Here is a 23,442-nt window from a genome sequence, read left to right on the forward strand (position 1 = left end):
GATAGATAGAGGTGAAAACCAACCCAGGAAATTTATGGAAGTAGCCCTAAATTTCCTAACCCAGGAAATTTATGGAAGTAGCGGTCTCATGAAGGGGTGGGGTCTGTTGAGTGAGGCGGGATCACTCCTCATAGAGCCTTATTGTACACAATTGCGGCCTTCCATGCGTCTTTTGCTGCAACTGTGTCTGAGACCAGGGGCAGATTAGGAACTAAAAGTGGTCCTGTATCATTTTTTAGAAGTGTCCCGACATGGGCAGCACAAGAGGTATAACATACCATGTAGCCATGGCAGCATCACTGGATGGCAGAGTTGCTGTACTGCAGAGATGGAATAACAGAATGAATGGGGACAGTGCTTGTACTGAGAGCGGTGGGATGCCTGTCATGTGGGGGGTGCGACCTCCTGGTGAGCCCTATGGCCAATCCACCCCTGGACAGATAGAATGTATAAAAGTAATACTGCATACAGGGGTGCATCAAGATAGGGGGAGGTCCGTGTGCAGTCTCCATCCAGGTCCCCCTCTCTCTAACCTGCCGAGCAATAGGCCCGGGGCATTAGGGTCACTAGGTGGCCCTAGTGCTGTCTCGGGTCTAGTGTGCAAGTGCAGGTCTACGATGAAATGGTGCTGTGGTTATTTTACGGTGATTTTTCTGCTGCACATGCACAAAAATGCCAGGAAAATGGGCACTGTACCCATTTTCCCCGTAGTTTCTGTAGTGCTGCTGCTGCTGACAAAGGACTCTAGAGGGAAAGTATTGAAAAAATGGGTATAGGGTAAGCTCACTACACCCATTATAGATACACCTGTGACTACATATATACTGGCACTGTGTCTGATGGACCCATGTATTCACATGAGGAATGATCTAGTGGCTATGAAGCCTTCTCATGCAGAAGAGCATACTGATGGACCTGAGAGGTAGCAAATAGTAATACCTGTCATCACTATAGATCTTTTGTCTGCATAGTATTAACGATACAAAAGTGGACTCCGCCACCTGAAATATAGGTGTATTTAGTGCCTGGTTCAGAGTAGATTGGAAACCCAATGGATTGCATTCTTTTCTGAAGGTGGGTGGACTGCACACATGCAGAAGGGATGCACTCAGGATTCCGGAAGGGGTTAGGTTTAGGCAGCGGGGACGGGGGATTAGGTTTAGGCACTTACGGGGGAAGGTTAGGGTTAGGCACTAAAGGGGAGGATAGGGTTAGGCATCAGTAGGGAGGGTTAGGGGGGGAAGGAGAGAAGGTATAACACCCCTTACTCACCCCTGTCGGCTACTTCGCAATCAGGATTCCGATGTCAGTATTTCATACGTCGGTATCCCGTGCGCTGGCTTTCCCTACTGAACCCGTGCAGAACGGGTCCTGCATTGTTGCTCGCAGTGCTCCTATACCGCAACATGATTGACATGCTGCAGCCATTTGGGGGTGGAGTATGGGCAGCGATGTGGACCATTCTACAAAATGGGGGCATGTTGCCCCCGTTTTGGATGGGTATCCGGTTGATAGACAGTGTCTAGTCAATAGATAGACACCATATGTTAGACAGACATTAGGTCGACAGGGTCAAAAGGTCGACTGGGTCAAAAGGTCGACATGAAAAAGGTAGATAGTACAAAAGGTTGACAGGGTCAAACAGTCAACATGAAAATGGTCGACATAAAAGACACTTTAGAAAAAAATGTACATGTTTTTGGACTATTTCATACCTTCTCAATCCATGTCGGCATAGAGTTGAATATAAACTTTGTGGCGAGCCCCGCGAGGGTATGCCTTTCTACAATTGGGGGTCCCAGATGACAAAACTATCCATACAAACCACAAAAATGCAAACAACATGGTGTCTACTTTTTTTGTGTCGACCATTTTCATGTCGGCCTTTTGACCTTGTCAACCTTTTGACCCTGTTGACCTTTTGGACTGTCTACCCTTTTTTCTATCTATCTATCTATCTATCTATCTATCTGTCTATCTATCAACCCACACCCGTTTGGAGGTGTGCTGACGCCAGGTTCTGCACAGAATTCCTGGCCCCAGCAGAGGAGTTCCAGCGGTCAGTCTGAGTAAGCTTAGCGATCACTGTGACCATCTTCACCAGTGGTCACTATGGTAATCCAATTCTGTGTCTTCGGACGCAGCACTCGGATCTGCGATGCTAGCAGGAGATAACTTTTTAGATGCCTGTGAGTGGTCATTTTTTCACCACAATAACAGGCTAACATTGTAAGCCAGAGGTGATCTAACTATTTGTCCCAAAAGCAGAAGGGGACACTGAAAACCCTAGCACCGGCCCTGCTTATGGAGGCTGCTTTTCCAAACTCTAGAATTCTAAAGTTGGTCCCAGTATCTAACACCATTTGAAGAATATGTTATCCATTGCAGAATATATTCTACACTCCGCAAAAGTAGAGAACTGTAGTATAACAGTCAAAGAAAGCTAAAAGTAAAGTGATCACTAATGCCAGACCCTCCAACCAGTGGCGGAACTAGCGAGCGGTGGGCCCAGGTGCAACAAAATGCTTTGGGCCCCCCCTCATCCCAACCAAGTCCACCCCCTCACCCCTGGAGAGGATCTGGTGAGGGGGACCTGCTCAGGGCCAGAGAAATGGATACCTAGCAACAGTGCCGTAACTAGACAGTTTAGCACTGTGTGCAAGAAATGGCATCGGAGCCCCACCCCTGCATGCAAAACAGGGGCAGCGCGCGTCGTAGGCGCGCGCAAAGATACGTAGTGGCGTGGCTTCGTGGGGAAGGGGTGTGGCCACAAAATAATACCAGTTCATAAAACGGTGCACAGTAGTCTCCATTGTTCAAATTACGCCGCACATTAGCACCACTACATCAGTTAGAGACCCTTTTACACCTTACGGCAGACAGATTCCTCTTTTTACACATTACGGTAGACAGCGTCCCTTTTTTACACATTACGGCAGATAGCGTCCCCCTTTTTACACATTACGGCAGACAGCGTGCCCTTTTTACACATAGCGGCAGACAGCGTGCACTTTTTACACATAACGGCAGACAGCGTCCCCTTTTTACACATAACGGCAGACAGCGTTCCCTTTTTACACATAACGGCAGACAGCATGCCCTTGTTACACATAGCGGCAGACAGCGTACACTTTTTACACAAAATGGCAGACAGCGTGCCCTTTTTACACATAACGGCAGACAGCGTCCCCTTTTTACACATTACGGCAGACAGCGTGCCCTTGTTACACATTACGGCAGACAGCGTCCCCCTTTTTACACATTACGGCAGGCAGATTCCCCCTTTTTACACATTGCGGCATGACAATGTCCCCTTTTTACACATCACGGCAGACAGATTCCCCCTTTTTACACATCACGTCAGGCAGATTCACCCTTTTTACACATTGCGGCAGGTAGATTCCCCCTTTTTACACATTACGTCAGGCAGATTCCCCCTTTTTACACATTACATCAGGCAGATTCCCCCTTTTTATACATTGCGGCAGGCAGATTCCCCCTTTTTACACATTACGGCAGGCAGATTCCCCCTTTTTACACATTGCGGCAGGCAGATTCCCCCTTTTTACACATTGCGGCAGGCAGATTCCCCCTTTTTACACATTGCGGCAGACAGATTCCCCCTTTTTACACATCACGGCAGACAGTCCCCCTTTTTGCACATGAAGAGAAAGAAAGAAAGAAAGAAAGAAAAAGAAAGAAAGAAAGAAAGAAAGAATGAATGAATTATACTTACCCTCTCCGCTGGCTCAAGCTTCTCGGTGCAGCTTCTGGCAGAGATCCCAGGCAGGAGAGAAGGAGGAGGAGGGAGGTGGAGGAGGGAGCTGCAGCAGCGCTGTGTTATTGGTGGAGGCGCTGCTGCTGCTGTCCCTCTGCTTCACTATAGGCTGTTCTCCGCCGCTGTGAATGGCTGGGATGCGCTTCACAGCGGTGGAAGACAGCCTATAGTGAAGCAGAGGGACAGCAGCAGCAGCGCCTCAACCAGTAACAAAGCGCTGCTGCGGCTCCCTCCTCCACCTCCCTCCTTCTCCTTACCCCCATGACCGCTGCACTACCGCTCCTCTCCTGTGTCCTGCGGGCGGCTGTGTGCTGCGGGCAGCGGTTGCCCGCAGCACACAGCGGCATGTAATGAGTCAGTTTGACTCATTACATGCTATGGGCCCCTGGACAGTGGCGGGCCCCAGTGCAACGCACTGGTTGCACTGGCGGTAGTTCCGCCTCTACCTCCAACATGACCCCTTCCGTCAGGTACAAAATGCTCTGTTCATGTACTTCCATTTTATCTGTGATTGCCATCACCCGCTCGTTGAATTAGGTAGCTGATATGAAATGTGTGTCAACCAGGGGTGTTTTAAGAGAAGAGGGGACCCGCATGCAGCCTCCGTTGCGGGCCCCCTCCTCTCCAGCAGCAGTAGACTCTGGTATAATGCCAGAGTCTACTGCGCATGTGCAGGTCTCCGGAAACATGGTGGCCGCACCTTGTTCCTGGGGACACCTTCAGTGCGCATGCGCAAATCACTCAGAAATGGCCGCGGTGGCCATTTTTTCTGAGTGATTTGTGCCTGCACAACAGTGACACCATCGCGGAACTCCGGAGGGGTAAGTATAATGTATGGGTGCAGTGTGTGCAGTGTGGGTCCCCCTGGACCCATGGTCCGTGTGCACCGCACACACTGCACCCATTATAGAAACGATAATGGTGTCAACATAAATGATGGCAAGCATAATTTAAGAGGGAAGTCCAGGAGCAGAGCATTTTGTACCTGATTGAAGGGGTCACGCTGGAGAGTTAGTAACGTGATCACTTTACTATTACACGTTACAGGACTATTGGAGCCCCTAGCCCTGCATGTTTTCAATATTACATCTGCGCACCAGTTAATTTCTAATTGCTGCAATCAGAAATGTAAGAAATTATAATCATCAGGTCAAATACATGATAATTATTTGACCACTCATTCAATAACTACAATTTAAAAAAACAACAGTAGTAATTAATAAATGAGCCCCTACATATCTCCGATAAATGAGAAGTAAACAATGTGAAATGGATTGTTTTCTAGTGGGGAGAAACGCTGATAAATAATAGATAGACCCCTGCTCATGATATATTCAGAATAATAGGCTCCAAGAGGGGGTATCCAGTTAGCCACGATCAGGGCTGTCTTAACAGCAGTGTAGGCCCCTGGGCACAGCAATGCACTGGGCCCCCTATCCATCCTCCAAAGGCAGGGATTTGGGGTGCTATCAGCGGCGGTAGGGGGTATTCTATCTTCCGCTCACATGTAGGACCTGGAGCAGTAATTTCTGCTAATTGCTCCTTTACTGCACAGATGGGGCTAAACTGTAGAAGGGGACATTGGGCTGAATGAAGAAGCCCTGGTACATGACTTCCAGGGTGGTAGGAGGTGTTTAATACGTAGGGGAGGGGTGTATAGTGGAGTGGGCTTAATATTCATCATTTTCCAGTGGGAGGGCAGCTTGCTTGACTGCAGATATCTCAAGTTCCTGATAATAGATTTCTTAGCTTTGAATTGGATACAAAAACTAGAGAGTCCCACCTTTCAGAAGGTTCTGGGGACTTAGGTATCAGAGCTCAGGAGCCAGAGCAATTCACCAACAAATATATAAAACTGCATATTAGGTATGTGGAGCTGGAGCAGGGGACAGCTGCTTGAAGGCTGATATCTCTGGTTCTGGGCATAATAGAGACAAGCTGTCAGTGTCCACAGCTTTTGGAGTATACCCTCAGAAAAACTCTAACTCAGACAGAACCCGAGATATCTGGCTGGGAAGAGCAATTAACAGGCTTGGATGGAGACCACTGCTTTCAAGTCGAATATCTCTGGTTCCCCAGGGCCGATTTTCAAAAATCTGGTACCCCTGGAAAGAGGGGACCCTCAGCTATCAGCCTAGGACCCTTATACTCCTGGGGCCCTTAGGAATGAAGCCCATTGAGCCCATATGAAAAGACATCCCTGGCCACGATGTCGTGGTTTCACAATAAATTATCGCAAATGCGATAATTCAGTGTCTTTTTAGTGGTGATAAATTATCGCCGATAAGTCTCCATACGTTTATCGCGGATTTCTCTTCACCATCTCAGAGCTGGGAATAAGTAGTGCAAATCCCTATTTTAATCTAAACATTTTGGAATGTGGCTCAGAGTTCCTGGGACACCCCCAAATGCCTAATTAGGCTCTTAGAAGTTTTTAATTATTTTTAATTAGCCAATAATGACGTTATTTTTTGGGGTCAAAAAAATGCAGTGATGGAAATAGGGGTACAAGGTATGGGACAGGTATTTTGGGGTGCTTTATGAGTGGGACAAGTGTTTTTAGGTTTGCAGGTTGGAGTAATTGGTCCGTTTTCACGCTTTTTAAAAAAAAGTCCCCTAATTTGACCCAAATATATACTTATACCCATTTTCATATACCCCAAATTTAATGAGAGCACTTTTTTTGCTGAAAAAAAAGCTTTATATCATTTTCAGCATTTCTTTTTTAAATGCATATAACAGCCAATTGACCCTATTATTACACCAATTAGTTATATTATGGCCACTAATAGACTTCTATGATGTTTTCCAATATTAGCGTGGCATTTTTGGGGGTATAGGCAGATTTTCACAGTTTTTCCTATACTTATGCCGGCTAGAATTATTGCGTAATTGTCTTTATCGCTGATTTGGAATAGAATAGGTGCGATAAACGGGAGTGCGCAGGCTGCGATAACACGATTTTTCAGGAGATAGGTACGATACCAGTAGCCGCGATTGTGGATCATGTTATTGTGGCTAATTGGATACCCTTCCAATACACTTACACAGTGCATAAGTATTATGTACTTTATTATTTTTTCCAGCAAGATACAATATGACTCACAAAGCAACACTTATTTTCCTCCTTATTTCTCATTTATTATGTATTTTATTATGTATATTAATATTATTATTATTATTTTTGTTAACTGTGTTTATACCACATGCTTGTCACATGTCATGAATATCATGGAGAGGGAGCCGCAGACCTTGTAGTAGTGGGTGTGGTTACTGAGGCATCACCATGTGGGCTGGAAGGATCGCAGCAATGTGAGACGTCAGTCAGAGAGTTCCGATTCCTCTGGGTGGGTGTAACCCTCCTGTACCGGCCGCTGCTCGCGTTTCATTCACCTGCCGGCAGCAGTCACCAGAGGAGAGAGCAGCGGGGTCACGGATCCGCCAGCACAAGCAGCGCTCATCACATCGCCCGCTATATACAGGACTGGCCATAGCCGCTGCCTTCTCTGCTGGTGATCAGCCACCCTCCCTCTGTAATATACCCGGCGAGAGCCTGCCCTGCCGGGATGGAGAAGCAGTCTGAGAGCGCGTCGTCCACCGGCTTATTGGGAGACGAGCAGCCAAAGACCCAGGTTAGATTTTGTTATATAGTAAATAGATTTTATATATAATTTATTACATTAGTTTCATGTTATTGGGGTGCTGCCCGGGTGGTTGATTCATTCTGTGATGCATGAGACGTGTCTGGCGTGGAAGATGATCTTGCGGCGTGTAGATACTTCCCACTGTATTTACTTTCTATTTGATGCAATCCCTGTGACCTGTGTGTCCCTTCTCCAATGCTGTGCGCCCTCTGTGGCCGCCTGCCTTACACTAGGTCAAGTTCTTTCCGACTGTGTCACGGTCACGGGCGCTGTAATTTCCACGCATGTACTTTCCTACACGTCCTTTGTTCTGCATCCCCATCAGGATGTGCGTGGAAAGTAGCATGCTGGATATTACTCACAATACTGTACAGGGCGCTGTAATAGTTTCCTTGTGCAGGCTGTGCACTGGATGCCGTATCTGATTCCTTACTACTGACGTTATCGGGAGCCTTCCTCATATCACATGTCTCCCCTGGATCAGGGTCTGCCTGCCTTAGGAAACATTTCATGGCATTCAGATGAAACCCAGCTATAAAATCACCAGCGAGGCAACATTCCTATGCATATCATTCTTCGTAGAACAATAATACTTTATTATACAGAATGTATCAACGTTCAGCCTGGCTCAGTTCCCAGAATATTACTATAGCAACGTCATTCAGGGTTTAGCCAAAGTAACTGCAGGAAAGTGGTCTCTTTCAGGAGGACACAGCCAGTGACTTTAAGCAAGCAGAGTGGCAATAAATATAATTATGCAAACTTATATCTTGGTCACTTACCACCATGGTGTCTCTCTGCCATGTACATTTACATGTTACTACCGTGGGAATTCAACTCCAGGCAAAGGGTGAGAAATGCCGTGGCATTTAAACGGCAATAGTGGCACCGCATCTCGCACCCTTCACCCACCCATCCATCCGAATTCGCACAAAAGTACTTGCTACCCTATTGGGCTGCTGTAAATTGTGGATTTTCCCACACTGATTCGGCCGGGCGGATGTCTTTGCCTGAAACTGAATTACCCCCCAACCCCAATCAGACATTTGGACTCTATTCAACAACAGTGCCAATATTGTCCCACATATATCCGGACAACATTGAAACTGTATCTTTTTTTGGTTCTCAATTATTTTTTCCCACTATTCAGGAAAAAACTTTCCAGGAACAACTGCTGCTCTAACCACTGTCCCTGCAGGCAGGCTTTTGGGTTGTCCCAAAAGACTGCCCACTCTGTGTGGGTGTGTGTTTATCTATCTATCTATCTATCTATCTATCTATCTATCTATGCATTTTTACAAAACTATAATTTCCCAGAGTCAGGGGAGAAATCTGGATGGAGTGGTGGCAGCCAGCTGCAGGAACTGATTGGATGAGATCACTCTGTCCCTGCAGTTTTAAGGGCCCTACACATTGGCCGATCCGCCGCCGAGCTGCCCGACGGAGGATACGGCCGACGAGCGGCCCGGCAGCGGAGGGGCAGTAACGGGGGGAGTGAAGTTTCTTCACTCCCCCCGTCACCCGGCTGCATTGAAGTGCAGGCAAATATGGACTAGATTGTCTATATTGGCCTGCATGTACAGCCGGCGGGGGACCAGCGATGAACGAGCGCGGGGCCGCGCATCGTTCATCGCTGGAGCCTCAACACTAAAAGATATGAACGGTATCTCGTTCATTAATGAACGAGATCGTTCATATCTTTGATGTCGGCCAGTGTGTAAGGCCTATTAGTCTTAAATAAGGATTTTTTCCCCCAATATAATGCCATTATAGAACACGTTTTTGTGCAATGGCTTGCTCTGCACAGTGCAATATTGTAGGAGCGGGATATTAACGGAAAAGGAAATTGCTTCATCTACTCCGTTTACCCTGTGCTAAATGAATGGGTTATTTACAGGATGCGGAAATGCAAATTTCTGCATGATTTATGTAGAAATGTGCTTGCTGAATAGAGCCCTTGATATCTAAAGATATTAAAATAGCAATAAATGTAAAATTCTTATAATAGAAAAGCATATTGTTTTGCAAACCTGATTTAAAACACACATATAAATAGTCCTACAGTATTTTTGTATTAGTGGCCTACATAGATTATTAATATTTTGGTGGAAGGTGAATCTTTCTGGAATCAAATTTCTGTATGCTCCTAATATTGTAGTTACTGTCAAAAAAAGACCTAAACAGGTGAAGCAAGTCCTTTTACACGAAATATGCTATACATGACATATATTCAAACACTGAATTCTGTATTAACCCTGGGGGAACCGCTGACTTTTGAATCATGTCTTCAAAAGTTTGTTTCAGATTCTGCTCTTCTCTTGTGTGTTTGGACCTTCCGCATTCAGTGCGTGCATTTTTATGTGTTTTTTGTTTTTAAATTATTAATTTTGTTTTTCATATCTCGATAATTAGCTGTACTATGCATTTTTATACGGTTATATTTAAGTTCTTTGTGGTTAACCAAGGGTGAGGCTTGGCTTTCATAATATGGTCCCTGCCTATTATGACAACCAGTGTAGACAAGTCCCAACTAAAGTATAATGTGCTGTGGTTTACTCATCTCTCCTTAATCTCACCATTTGCTGGTCTATGGGTACAATCTGTGCAGATATTTTACTACCTGTTTAAGGGATAACATAGAGGTTACATAGGGGTGGCAATGTACATTTTATCATGTATGTACCCAATTTACCATTTATATGCTTAAAGTATATTAATTAAGAACTCCATTAAATTAGACCATTAGGGGATGTGACAATTATAGGTAAGTTTCTTATGTCCTTTGTCTGCGCACAAGCAGGGCGGTTGTGCAGCTAAATATGCTGATTAAGGGTTCTGGGACTGGAGTACATATAATATGCCTGTGGTCACCAGACTGAACGCGGCATCCCGACACTGAATATGCCGACATCGGAGGGCATCGCTTGTCCACTGGCATCCTGTACCACTGATGCAGAGCTGAATGTACATGTATATGCAGAGCATATCTTGTATGTTTTCTCACTGCACATTCTCTGCATCAGGTGTAAGCAGGTATGAGCGATGGCGTGATGAGCATTTCAGTTGCATCTTCGCTTGCGACTTAAGGCGCTGAATCTGGCGTTCTGACAGATATGTGCATTTAGTTCCACGTGCACAATGTGGGAGCAATTACTGCTAACTGTATCAGCGCCTCAGTTTCTGAGAAATTTGCTGTGATGTAACGGTGTGCTAGTAGTGTAAGATGTCACCACAAAGGGTGTAACTTCCTCTAGTTTTTTTCTACAATCTATAGATGCATATTTGCTAATACATTGTTACCTCTGCCATCTTTCTTTGGACTGAATATATTGTTACTAAAACATAAGCTCAGGTGACTTCTACAGGTAGTAAGTAAAGATACTGAACGTTATTTTCCTTTTTGAAGCAATAGTGTCATACTGAAGTATGCAGAGACCACCATACATTCGAGTAATAAAGACCCACTAGTATAAAATAGTAACATTTCCTATTTATACTTTGATCCAAGTTACCCTTCAGCCACTGATGAACCCCCTGCTACCTTTAAAGCTAGTTTGCATGTGATAGGCCTAAATAAGTGTGGCTTTAACTTTTTTTTTTTTTTTTTTTGTATAATCTCGCATACAGTTTCTCCTATAAGGGCACCTGATTATTTCTTTCCACACAGTAATCTGCTTTTGGCGCATGTATTTTGCCTTGGCTCAGTTGGCGGGTATTAACATTCCAATTCTTGTAAGCTACATGTTCTGCCCCTCTATGATTTGTGTGTACTGTATTTTGCCATGCATTAAAAGATATGGTGCACCCAAGCCATCCATTACTTATATATGGGTTTTTTTCTTACAGAGCCATCGGGGGAAGCACAAGCTCTCTATATGCAGTAAAATATGTTATGCTATTGGTGGTGCTCCATATCAGATCACTGGCTGTGCACTGGGATTCTTCTTACAGATTTACCTCCTGGATGTGGTGCAGGTAACAAACTCCTGTATGTCATGTGGTATAAAGAAAGTGCTATTGTACAAACCATATACATTCCCTTATGTGACATTAGGCAAAAGTGTCAAAATCTAACATAGCTGCTTCTTTTTTGCAGATGAGTCCTTTCCACGCGTCTATCATCCTTTTTACAGGACGGGTTTGGGACGCTATTACAGACCCACTGGTTGGGTTCTTTGTCAGTAAAAGCTCCTGGACAAGGTTTGGCCGACTATTACCATGGTAAGAAAAATAACTTAAAAAGTCTGTGTGTTAATGATGTTGTGAGGTGGTGATAATAGGGGTTCACAATGAACCATTTACATAGTATGACGAGTCACTTCATAATTATTGGGAATGGCAGAATCTCCAGCAAATATGATGATACAGAACCTCAATGTGTGTATATAGAGCAGTGAGAAGTACAGGACTTGTGTGGGTGGCAGGGCAGTGGTGGGGTGCGGTACTTGTGTGGGTGGCAGGGCAGCGGTGGGGTACAGGGCTTGTGTGAGTGGCAGGGCAGTGGTGGGGTGCGGGACTTGTGTGGGTGGCAGGGCAGTGGTGGGGTACAGGGCTTGTGTGAGTGGCAGGGCAGTGGTGGGGTGTGGGACTTGTGTGGGTGGCAGGGCAGTGGTGGGGTGCGGGACTTGTGTGGGTGGCAGGGCAGTGGTGGGGTGCGGGACTTGTGTGGGTGGCAGGGCAGTGGTGGGGTGCGTGACTTGTGTGGGTAGCAGGGCAGCGGTGGGGTACAGGATTTGTGTGAGTGGCAGGGCAGCAGTTTCAGTAGGTCTTGGAGTGCAATACGTGTGAAGACTGAACAGTGTAATAATTGAGCTGTGGAAATCACAATTTAGTAATGTATGACAGAGGTTATCCTCTACCAGCCCAGCAATAGTGTTGAGCAAACAGCCCAGTTCCTGGGACAGACGATCAGTCACCTGTGTTTTGTTTCTGTTAACAGTAAAAGTAAGCCATTTGTTGATGCTGCTATACTCTATATTTACACAGCCACTATATGATGACATTACTATTCATTTACAGTTTAACTCTGTGTTATAAGCACACTTACTCAAAATTGTTCATGGTCATGTCATTTTGTACTTTGCTATATGGTGTAAAAAATTCAAAGTTTTGCACAGACTTCCCAGATGCTGAAACCTGTTTAATCTAGTGATAAATGCGCACCATAAAATGTGAGAGCTATACATTCTTTTATTAGAAGGAGGATTGTATTTGTTTCACAAGGGGTTAATTACGTGGTGCTCCAGGATTGTGTGATGACTCAAACAGGACTGCAACAGGGGATCTGGGTGTCTGACGTGTCCCTCGCCTGATCAGAGAGGCATGGATGAATGAGTAAAAAAGGAAATAAGGCGGGAGCATTTCTGAAGCACAACACACCACCTATTTCAGCCAATGAAAAGGCTGGGTGTGTACAGGCAGGGTTCAGCTTCCCCAATGAGTATGCCAGGGAGTGGCTAAGTGCTCACTGACAGCTGAGGCTGGGGTTACTGTAGGGCACAGGATACAGTAGCAGTTGCAAGTCAGACAGCAGATGTACATTCACATTTACTGTCCTAGCTAAGCACAAATGCCGTTTAAACATAGTGGTTATGTGCTACAGCCTCTGTATATACTGTACAAAATATGAAGAGACTCAATGTGTAAAAAATGTAAATGTTACAACAAAATAATACTTGTATTTATATAGCACTTTTCTCCAGCAGGACTCAGCCACTTTACAGACATATACATAATACATTGTAGAAAGCCATTTAAAGTACAGCAAGTAGAAAACCACAATCTAACCTCTTACTACTTAAACCACTCCTAAAATACTGCTAGGTTCTGCCTCATTATGTGTAGCACTTTTTTTTTTTTGTCGCGTTTAAAGATGCAGAATGTTCTATTAGAATGATACAACCTTATCCACCATGTCTTTGAGCTAATGCAAAACTCATTCAGTTATACACATCTCTTATGTAAAAAAAAAAAAACCCCAAAATGCCCCTTTCCGAACCTCAAAATTTCAATTACCTTGTTCTGCAACATTCACCAGTGCGTCACACTCCTACCGCTGAACTGCTCCAGTCGCTGTGCAAACTTCTGACCTGCCACAGATACAGCCACCTTGCTCTGCAAATCCATGTGGTGGGATATAGGCTACTGCCACAGAATTGCACCCATTTTGTGCCTCATAAATGAGATGAGATTAGAATATTCCTCAGCATAGTGAATTTGGTTCTGGAACACTTATGAAAATAGATGAAATGGTGCCTTTTAAGTGATTAAAAAAACAACATACTTCGAATTCCCCACACAGCGCCAATGTTTTATGGGTACACACCAGACTAACCTGATATGAAGTGACATTCACATACAGGAATGACACGGAAGCAGGGGGATTATTTTACACAGTAATGAATTGCATTTGTAGAAATATCTCTCACAATTGTAATGTATCGCACTGCATGTGAAAAAACTATCATTCATTGTGTGATAGTATGCCTTGTCCTAAAACACAAAGGGGTATATGCAATTGCGGTCGAAATCCGTCTGGAATTTGACCGTTTTTGGATTCGACACAATTCGACAGTTGAATCCCGGCCGCCGGGCCCCGAATTCGACATATTCAATAAAAAACAGATTCGACAGTCCCGCTGTCGAAAAACGGACCAATTGACGATAGTGTGCGTCCTGGATTCGACTTCATGGACGGGACAAAAGTGTTAAAAAAAAACCCTGAAAAAAATTGCGTGGGGTCCCCCCTCCTAAGCATAACCAGCCTCGGGCTCTTTGAGCCGGTCCTGGTTGTAAAATTACGGGGAAAAAATGACATGGGATCCCCTGTATTTTAACAACCAGCACCGGCCTCTGCCATCCGGTCCTGGTGCCAAAAATACGGGGGACAAAACACATAGGGGTCTCCCGTATTTTTAACACCAGCATCAGGCTCCACTAGTCAGAGAGATAATGCCACAGCCGGGGTACACTTTTATATCGGTCCCTGCGGCCCTGGCATTAAATCACTAACTGTTGGATCTCAACAGCAAAATGAGGCGGAATGAAATTGACGAAATGACTGTCGAAAAGCACTGTTGTCTAATTGACATTCTTTAATTGAATATACTTTTGTCGAAAAGCCGCATTTTTACCATTGCAGACATGTCGAATTTGAAAAATGTTGAATTGCAAAAAGTCGAATCTGAAACGGCAGGTTTTTTGACGAAAAGTACTGTATTGCATTGTCGAATCCAATTCGACAGTTTTTTTTTTTTTGTTGAAAAATGTCCCGTTTTTCGACATTTGCGGCAATTCGACCGCAATTGCATATGGCCCAAAGGCTCTGTTTAACCTACTGTACTGATGAGAGCTTTGTTGTTTCAGAAACATGCAATTCTGTACATGAATATAAATGTCCGTATCTCACTTTCCCCCTCCCCATGTACACTCCTTTTTTGTGCTCATTGCTTTACTATATTCTTTTTTTCCCTGTATAGGATTATATTTTCCACACCCTTTGCTTTGATCGCCTACTTCTTCATCTGGTTTGTGCCTGGATTCTCCAGTGGCCAGGTCATGTGGTGCCTGGTCTTTTACTGCCTATTCCAGACCCTTGTGACGGTGAGAAGTGATTCTATATTATTAGTTAGAGGGGAGGGAAATGTCTAATGTACTGCTTGTTATGCTAACACTTGTTTTATGTCTGTATTTCAGTGTTTCCATGTTCCTTATTCAGCCCTTACAATGTTCATCAGCAAAGAGCAAAGTGACCGGGACTCTGCCACTGGTTATCGTACGTATACTCACTATTCACCATGCTGGCATATGTTTATGACTCTGCTTTCTATTACATTATATTATACCTATAAAACATAATCCTCTCACGTTCTTCCACTTGTCACTGCCACCTCCTCATTCTATCTCCTGTCTCTTCATGCAGCCCCTTGTGACAAAGAATTTACACATCAATTCACTCCCTCTGCAAGTCTGTCTGTTACGTGCAACTCATCCGCAGGATATGAGGCAATGGATCTCCTCTGTCTCTAACTCTCACTCACTTTACCTTCTGTCTAGGCATGACTGTGGAAGTCCTTGGTACTGTCCTGGGCACAGCAATCCAAGGACAGATTGTGGGTAAGGCGGGTGCAATCTGTGTGCAATCCCTGCAGAACCCGCCTGAAAATTCCTCTGTATCTTTTGAAGATGTTAATGGTGCCTATGGCTTGGAGTCCCTTACTAGCACTGTAAGTCCAATCACTGTAACACCCACGTATCTTTTCCCCTCAGCATCCCTTTTACTTTTATTATACTACCTCTTAATAATTAATTACTGAACCAAACACAACAGGAGTCATTCTACTAACCTCTGCTTGACTATCAATATAGTTGTGTCATGACTGTATGCGGACTTCTCTGTAGTGGGTAGGTTACTAAACATTCTGCCCTCCATAACAAATGTATATCTGTTTCTCTGACGTCCTAGTGGATGCTGGGTACTCCGTAAGGACCATGGGGTATAGACTGGCTCCGCAGGAGACTGGGCACTCTTAAAAGAAAGATTAGGTACTATATCTGGTGTGCACTGGCTCCTCCCTCTATGCCCCTCCTCCAGACCTCAGTTAGTATCTTCTGCCCGGCCAGAGCTGGATGCACCCTAGGGGCTCTCCTGAGCTTCCTAGAAAAGAAAGTATTTGTTAGGTTTTTTATTTTCAGTGAGATCTGCTGGCAACAGACTCACTGCTACGTGGGACTGAGGGGAGAGAAGCGAACCTACCTGCTTGCAGCTAGCTTGGGCTTCTAAGGCTACTGGACACCATTAGCTCCAGAGGGATCGAACACAGGCCCAGTCCTCGGTCGTCCGGTCCCGGAGCCGCGCCGCCGTCCCCCTTGCAGAGCCAGAAGAACGAAGAGAAGTTGAAAATCGGCGGCTGAAGACTCCGGTCTTCATTAAGGTAGCGCACAGCACTGCAGCTGTGCGCCATTGCTCCCTTAGCACACCACACACTCCGGTCACTGATGGGTGCAGGGTGCTGGGGGGGGGCGCCCTGGGCAGCAATTAGATTACCTTACTTGGCGAAAAGCACATAATACAGTCTGATAAACTGTATATGTGCATTAACCCCCGCCATTAAAGTACATAAAAGGACAGAAGCCCGCAGCTGAGGGGGCCGGGCCTTCTTCCTCAGCACACCGGCGCCATTTTCTTTTCACAGCTCAGCTGGAAGGAAGCTCCCCAGGCTCTCCCCTGAAGTATCCTGGTACACAAAGGGTAAAAAAGAGACGGGGGGGCACATAAATTTAGGCGCAAAACTATGTATATAAGCTGCTATAGGGGAAAAATCACTCAGTATAGTGTACATCCCTGTATTATATAGCGCTGTGGTGTGTGCTGGCATACTCTCTCTCTGTCTCTCCAAAGGGCCTGGTGGGGGAACTGTCTTCAAATAGAGCATCCCCTGTGTGTGTGGTGTGTCGGTGCGCGTGTGTCGACATGTCTGAGGTAAAAGGCTCCTCTAAGGAGGTGATAGAGCGGATATGTGTGTGGGAGGGTGTCTCCGTCGACAACGCCGACACCTGTTTGGATATGTGTAAGGTAAAATTATTGCACAAAAGGTTAGGGAACAGAAAGGAAATCTACCCTGGTCTGTCCCTATGTCACAGAGTCCTTCAGAGTCTCTCTATGTTTCACTATCCAAAATAACAAAGTATCGACACGGAGTTTAACTCCACTGTCGACTACGATAATGCAAAGTTACAGCCAAGAGGGCTAAAAGATATTCAATATATGATTATTGGAATAAAATATGATTTGCATATCACTGATGACTCATCTGTCCCTGACACGAGAGTACACATGTTAAGGGGAAGAATGCTGAGGTAAATTTCCCTCCTCTCATGAGGAAAAAGAGCGGGAATCTCCAGACAAGAGACGGCAGCTTCCCACAAGAGAATTCTCAGGCTGTATCCTTTCCCCACTAGGGCCAGGATGTGTTGAGAATCTTCCCCTTGGGTATCCTGTTTGCACTAGCTATTCTCAGGGATCCTGCAGATAGTGTGCACATTCTAGTATACTACCCAGACCGGCGATTGTGTCGGCATGGGTTTATAGCGCTGTGGCAGCGTGGACAGGTACCTTATCAGCAGAGATTGAGACCCTAGTATGCATATAAATATTTTAAGATGCTGTCTTAAGTGATAGATATATAATTATAAAGCATGCCCAAGGGGGCATGAGTATACTGGGTCCTAGAGACAAAATCTATGTCGATTTCTGCTTGACGTGTCCTGTAGAATATACATTGGACAGATGATGCCGACTTAAGAGGCATATGGAAGGCTGAGGATTGTGTGGAGAAAGGTTCTCGGGCCTGGTCTCCACAGCTATAGCTGGTAATTCTGATATTTTGCTTTATATTCCTGCACAGCCTAGGAAAGCACGACATTATTAAATGCAGCTTTTCGAATAAAGAAACAAGAAAGTCTGAGGTGCGTCCTTTCTTGTCAGAGCCGGGGGCAGAGGAAAGAAGCTGTACAACACAGCTAGTCCCCAGGAACAGAAGTCCTCCCCGGCCTCTACAAAAATCCACTGCATGTCGCTGGGGCTCCACAGGCGGAGCTAGGCCCGGTGGGGACACGCCTTCGTAAGTTCAGCCACAAGTGGGTTCACTCCCTGTTAGATCCCTGGGCAATAGAAATTGTATCGCAGGGATACAGGCTGGACTGTGAGAAGATGCCCCCTCACCGAGGACCCGGCGGGCTTCCCCCCAAGAGAGGGAGCCAGTGTTTAACTGCAATTCGTAAATGGTATCTTCAACAGGTGGTGGTCAAGGGTCCCCTCCTTCAACAAGAGGGTGTTATTATTCGACCATGTTATAATCCCGAAACCAGATGGTTCGGTTAGACCCATATTGTATTAAAATCCCTGAACATATACCTGAAAAGGTTCAGGTTCAAGATGGAATCGCTAAGAGCGGTCATTGCAAGCCTGAAATGAATCGGGACATAAGGGATGCATACCTTCGTGTCCCCATTTATCCACCTCATCAGGCGTACCTCAGAATTGCGGTACGGGATTGTCATTACCAATTTCACCAAGGTAATGACGGATATGATGGTGCTCCTGCGGAAGCAAGGTGTCACTATTATCACATACTTGGATGATCTCATAAAAGCGAGATCAAGAAAGCAGTTGCTGGACAGCGTATCACCTTCTCTGGAAGTGAAACGGCAACACGACTGGATTCTATATATTCCGAAGTCGCAGTTGGTTCCTACAGCTCATCTGCCTCGCCTAGGCATGATCCTAGACACAGACCAGAAGAGGGTTTATCTCCCGATAGAGAGAGCTCATGACACTGGTCAGGAATCCATTGAAAACCAAAACAGGTGTCAGTGCATTACTGCACTCGAGTCCTGGGAAGGATGATGGCATCATACGAGGCCATCCCCTTCGGCTGGTTCCATGCAAGGACAATGGAACTTACTGGACAAGTGGTCCGGATCACATCTTCAGATGCATAGGTTAATCACCCTATCCCCCAGGGCCAGGGTGTCTCTCCTGTGGTGGCTGCGGAGTGCTCACCTTCTCGAGGGCCGCAGATTCGGCATTCAGGACTGGGTCCTGGTGACCACGGATGCAAGCCTCCGAGGGTGGGGGGCAGTTACACAGGGAAGAAAATTCCAAGGTTTGTGGTCAAGCCAACAGACTTGCCTTCACATCAATATCCTGGAACTAAGGGCCATATACAACGCCCTAAGTCAAGCGGAGTTCCTGCTTCGCGACCAACCGGTTCTGATCCATTCAGACCGCAGGGGCTCATGTAAACCGCCAGGGCGTCACAAGGAGCAGGGTGGCGAGGGTAGAAGCCACCAGAATTCTTCGCTGGGCGGAGAATCAAGTAAGCGCACTGTCAGCAGTGTTCATTCCGGGAGTGGACACGACCTCCACCCGGGAAAGTGGTGACTTCATCAGGAAGTCTTCACGCAGTTTTGCAAATTGATGGAAACTGCCTCAGGTGGACTACATGGCGTCCCACCTCAATAAAAAGATAAAAAAAGGTTTTACGCTGGGTCAAGGGACTCTCAGGCGATAGCTGTGGTCGCACTAGTAACACTGTGGGTGTTCCAGTCGGTCTATATATTCCCTCCTCTTCCTCTCAGACCCAAGGGCTGAGAATTGTAATAAACGGAGGAGTGTGAACAATATACTTTGCTCCGGATTGGCCAAGAAGAACTCGGTACCCGGAACTGCAAGAAATGCTCTCAGAGGACCCATGGCCTCTGCCTCTCAGTCAGGACATGTTGCAACAGGGACCCTGTCTGATCCAAGACTTACCGCGGCTGGGTTGGACGGCATGGCGGTTGAACGCCGGATCCTAGCGGAAAAGGGCATTCCGGATGCAGTTATTCCTACGCTGATAAAGGCTAGGAAAGACGTGACAGCAATACTTTTTCACTGTATATGGCGAAAATAGGTTGCTTGGTGCGTGGCCGGGAAGGCCCTACAGAGGAATTCCAGGGGGGTCGATTCCTGCACTTCCTACAGTCAGGAGTGACTATGGGCCTAAAATTAGGATCCATAAAGGCCCTATCCCTTTTTCTCTCAAAAAGAACTGGCTTCACTGCCTGAAGTTCGGACGTTGTTACAGGGGTGCTGCATATTCAGCCCCTTTTGTGCCTCCAGTGGCACCTTGGGATCTTAACGTGTGTTGGATTCCTGAAATCCCACTGGTTTGAGCCACTTAAGACCGTGGAGCTAAAATATCTCACGTGGAAAGTGGTCATGCTTTTGGCCTTAGCTTGGACTAGACGTGTGTCAGAATTGGCGGCTTTGTCATGTAAAAGCCCATATCTGATCTTCCATATGGAAAGGGCAGAATGGAGGACTCGTCCCTAATTTTTCCCTAAGGTGGTATCATCGTTTCATTTGAACCAACCTATTGTGGTGCCTGCGGCTACTAGGGACTTGGAGGATTCCAAGTTGCTGGACGTAGTCCGGGCCCTGAAACTTTATGTTCCAGGACGGCTAGAGTCAGAAAAACTGACTCGCTATTTATCCTGCATGCACCCAACAAGCTGGGTGCTCCTGCTTCAAAGCAGACTATTGCTCGTTGGATCTGTAGCACGATTCAGCTTGCACATTCTGCGGCTGGACTGCCGCATCCTAAATTAGTAAAAGCCCATTCCACGAGGAAGGTGGGCTCTTCTTGGGCGGCTGCCCGAGGGGTCTCGGCTTTACAACTTTGCCGAGCTGCTACTTGGTCGGGTTCAAACACTTTTGCAAAATTCTACAAGTTTGATACCCTGGCTGAGGAGGACCTTGAGTTTGCTCATTCGGTGCTGCAGAGTCATCCGCACTCTCCCGCCCGTTTGGGAGCTTTGGTATAATCCCCATGGTCCTTACGGAGTACCCAGCATCCACTAGGACGTCATAGAAAATAAGAATTTACTCACCGGTAATTCTATTTCTCGTAGTCCGTAGTGGATGCTGGGAGCCCGTCCCAAGTGCGGACTCTCTGCAATACATGTATATAGTTATTGCTTAACTAAAGGGTTATTGTATGAGCCATCTGTTGAGAGAGGCTCAGTTATTGTTCATACTGTTAACTGGGTATAGTTATCACGAGTTGTACGGTGTGATTGGTGTGGCTGGTTTGAGTCTTACCCTGGATTCCAAATCCTTTCCTAGTAATGTCAGCTCTTCCGGGCACAGTTTCCCTAACTGAGGTCTGGAGGAGGGGCATAGAGGGAGGAGCCAGTGCACACCAGATATAGTACCTAATCTTTCTTTTAAGAGTGCCCAGTCTCCTGCGGAGCCCGTCTATACCCCATGGTCCTTACGGAGTACCCAGCATCCACTACGGACTACGAGAAATAGAATTACCGGTGAGTAAATTCTTATTTTCTGTATTATCTAGATTCCCCATGTGTTTTTTTTATTTTTTTTTATTTTTAATGTACGGTAACTATTTTACATGTTTCAAAATACATAAGAATTGTAGTTTGTAAAAGCAAAGACAATACAGTTGTAAACATGTTTACAATATCCAAAGCATGCCTTTACACAATCCAAGCCCCCAGATACAGTGCATCTGACCCTTTCCCACACCAATATCCGATATTGGAAACACACCTCATTGCCTCCTTTTCGTCAGCTTAGTCCAGTGGCCATATAAAAGAAAATCGTTTTATTCATATCCTATAATTGACGACAGAAAGTGAGCTACAAACTGATAATAAGGGGGCAATTCAGTTCTTGGTGATGTGCCGCTGCACTATACCAGCATTGCGTATACCATTTACTTGTGTATCTCTATGGGGTACAAGGGAAAATGTGTGATGTTGGTGGCCACGAGGACCATTCTGACTTTCTCCGGAATGCAGCCACCACCATTAATTGTACTGTCCTCTGACATTCCACTTTCAGGCAGGGGCTGGATGGGACTGGAGTATGCCATGTGTATTTTAGCCGAGAACAGAGTTTCTGTTTACTTAGGTGTCGGTGCAAGCAGGCTTGTGGTTGGTGAATCTGGTCCCAATTAAACCCTAATCTTGCTTGCATTTTAAATGTAGCTCTTAACTAGAGACGGATGAGCTATGCAACTCCTTTGTAAAGAGCAGGAGGCAAGACATGCTGTCTCCTGCCCTAACAGAGCCACCAGCTGTACTTAAGAGCAACAAGTTCTGTTGGAGTTTGGACAATTATCTCAATTACCGCCTCCACTTGCCCTCAGCAAACAAACCAGACATAGGTTACATTTGAATGTAAAAGTGCTGGAGCACTTAATGGATATAATTAAAGTGGAACTATAAGTAGATATATATATATATATATATATATATATATATATATATATATATATATATATATATATATATATATATATAATCATGGAAAGAGTGCACTCACCAGACGATTCATGTAGTTAAGCAGGGTTTTAATGTAGCACAGACATCATAGTCACACCGACGTTTCGGTCCTTACTGGGCCATTTTCAAGGTTCAAATGATACATACATAGTTCACCCTTATATAGTCACAGTAATGATCAAAGAGTTAAACATAAAACCCGGAGTGCTCGTGCACCACACCATATGTTAAAATAAACTACTATCTAGTAGAGATTATGCCAATAGAAAAGCTCCCACCAATTATCATTTTAAAATCCGTTCCATGTAATGCCAAAACATATTCAACTTACCCAGCCGTGCTGTATTCCATTACCGCTCGTGACACGCACGCCAGCGGAAGCGGAAGTGACCGCTCGGCCGAGATGGAACGCAAACACGTGTAAAGTCACGTGTATAATACATACGGCGTCATAGAGGCAAATCATCCCCAAGTAACCCCATAATACATATAGACGCGTCAGATGACCCACAAGTTCGGAGTACATACATTAGCAGCATTGTGTCGTTTATATAAATCAAAGGAGACTAATAAATTTGACTAAACATAATCAGGTCATCAATCATCTATGATCACGTTAAGTGAGAAATGTATCTGACTAACGTAAGGTTAAGTGATGACACATTTAGTATCCTGCCCTTCTCACATTACCTTTAGCAATAATAGCGATAATAGTAACAATCTTTTAAACAAGCATAGTATATGGATCAAGTAACAGGAAGAATCACTGTGCGCAATACACCATAGACAAATATGAAAAAGATGAAAAAGTAAAAATAAGGAGAAAAATGAAAAATAAATTAATAAGTGGAGTTACCAAAACATATGCTGTGACCAGTTTATAGAAAAATGCTAAGGTGTACTGAGTCATTGAGACCCTTGGGAAAAACAGTCTCCAATCTGTAGATCCAGAAGGCTTCCCGGCGTAAGAGTATCTTTGCTCGATCGCCGCCCCTGGATAGTGGTGGTACTCTGTCTATCACCATATAGCGCAAAGCTGTTAGTTGATGTTTGAATTGCACAAAGTGTCGAGCGACTGGTTTGTCAGACCCACCCGTTTTCAATGCTTGTCTGATATTCGAGCGATGATTAGAGATCCGTTCCCGGAAGGACCTTATGGTTTTGCCCACA

The 23,442-nt window shown here is 45.3% G+C and overlaps 1 protein-coding gene across 1 annotated transcript in view; it reads left to right on the forward strand.

Moving 5' to 3' along the window:
• The first annotated feature begins 7,029 nt into the window (after positions 1–7,029).
• The window catches only part of MFSD2A (MFSD2 lysolipid transporter A, lysophospholipid), a 37,384-nt gene continuing 20,971 nt past the window's right edge, over positions 7,030–23,442 (forward strand). The window contains exons 1-6 of the mRNA XM_063954090.1: positions 7,030–7,410; positions 11,269–11,397; positions 11,519–11,643; positions 14,901–15,024; positions 15,118–15,196; positions 15,478–15,647. Coding sequence (XP_063810160.1) covers positions 7,345–7,410; positions 11,269–11,397; positions 11,519–11,643; positions 14,901–15,024; positions 15,118–15,196; positions 15,478–15,647 — 693 coding nt within the window. The 5' untranslated portion in view covers positions 7,030–7,344. The remainder of the gene's footprint in view (positions 7,411–11,268; positions 11,398–11,518; positions 11,644–14,900; positions 15,025–15,117; positions 15,197–15,477; positions 15,648–23,442) is intronic.

This window comes from Pseudophryne corroboree, chromosome 2 (assembly GCF_028390025.1).
Source record: "Pseudophryne corroboree isolate aPseCor3 chromosome 2, aPseCor3.hap2, whole genome shotgun sequence".
Classification (NCBI taxonomy): Eukaryota; Metazoa; Chordata; class Amphibia; order Anura; family Myobatrachidae; genus Pseudophryne; species Pseudophryne corroboree.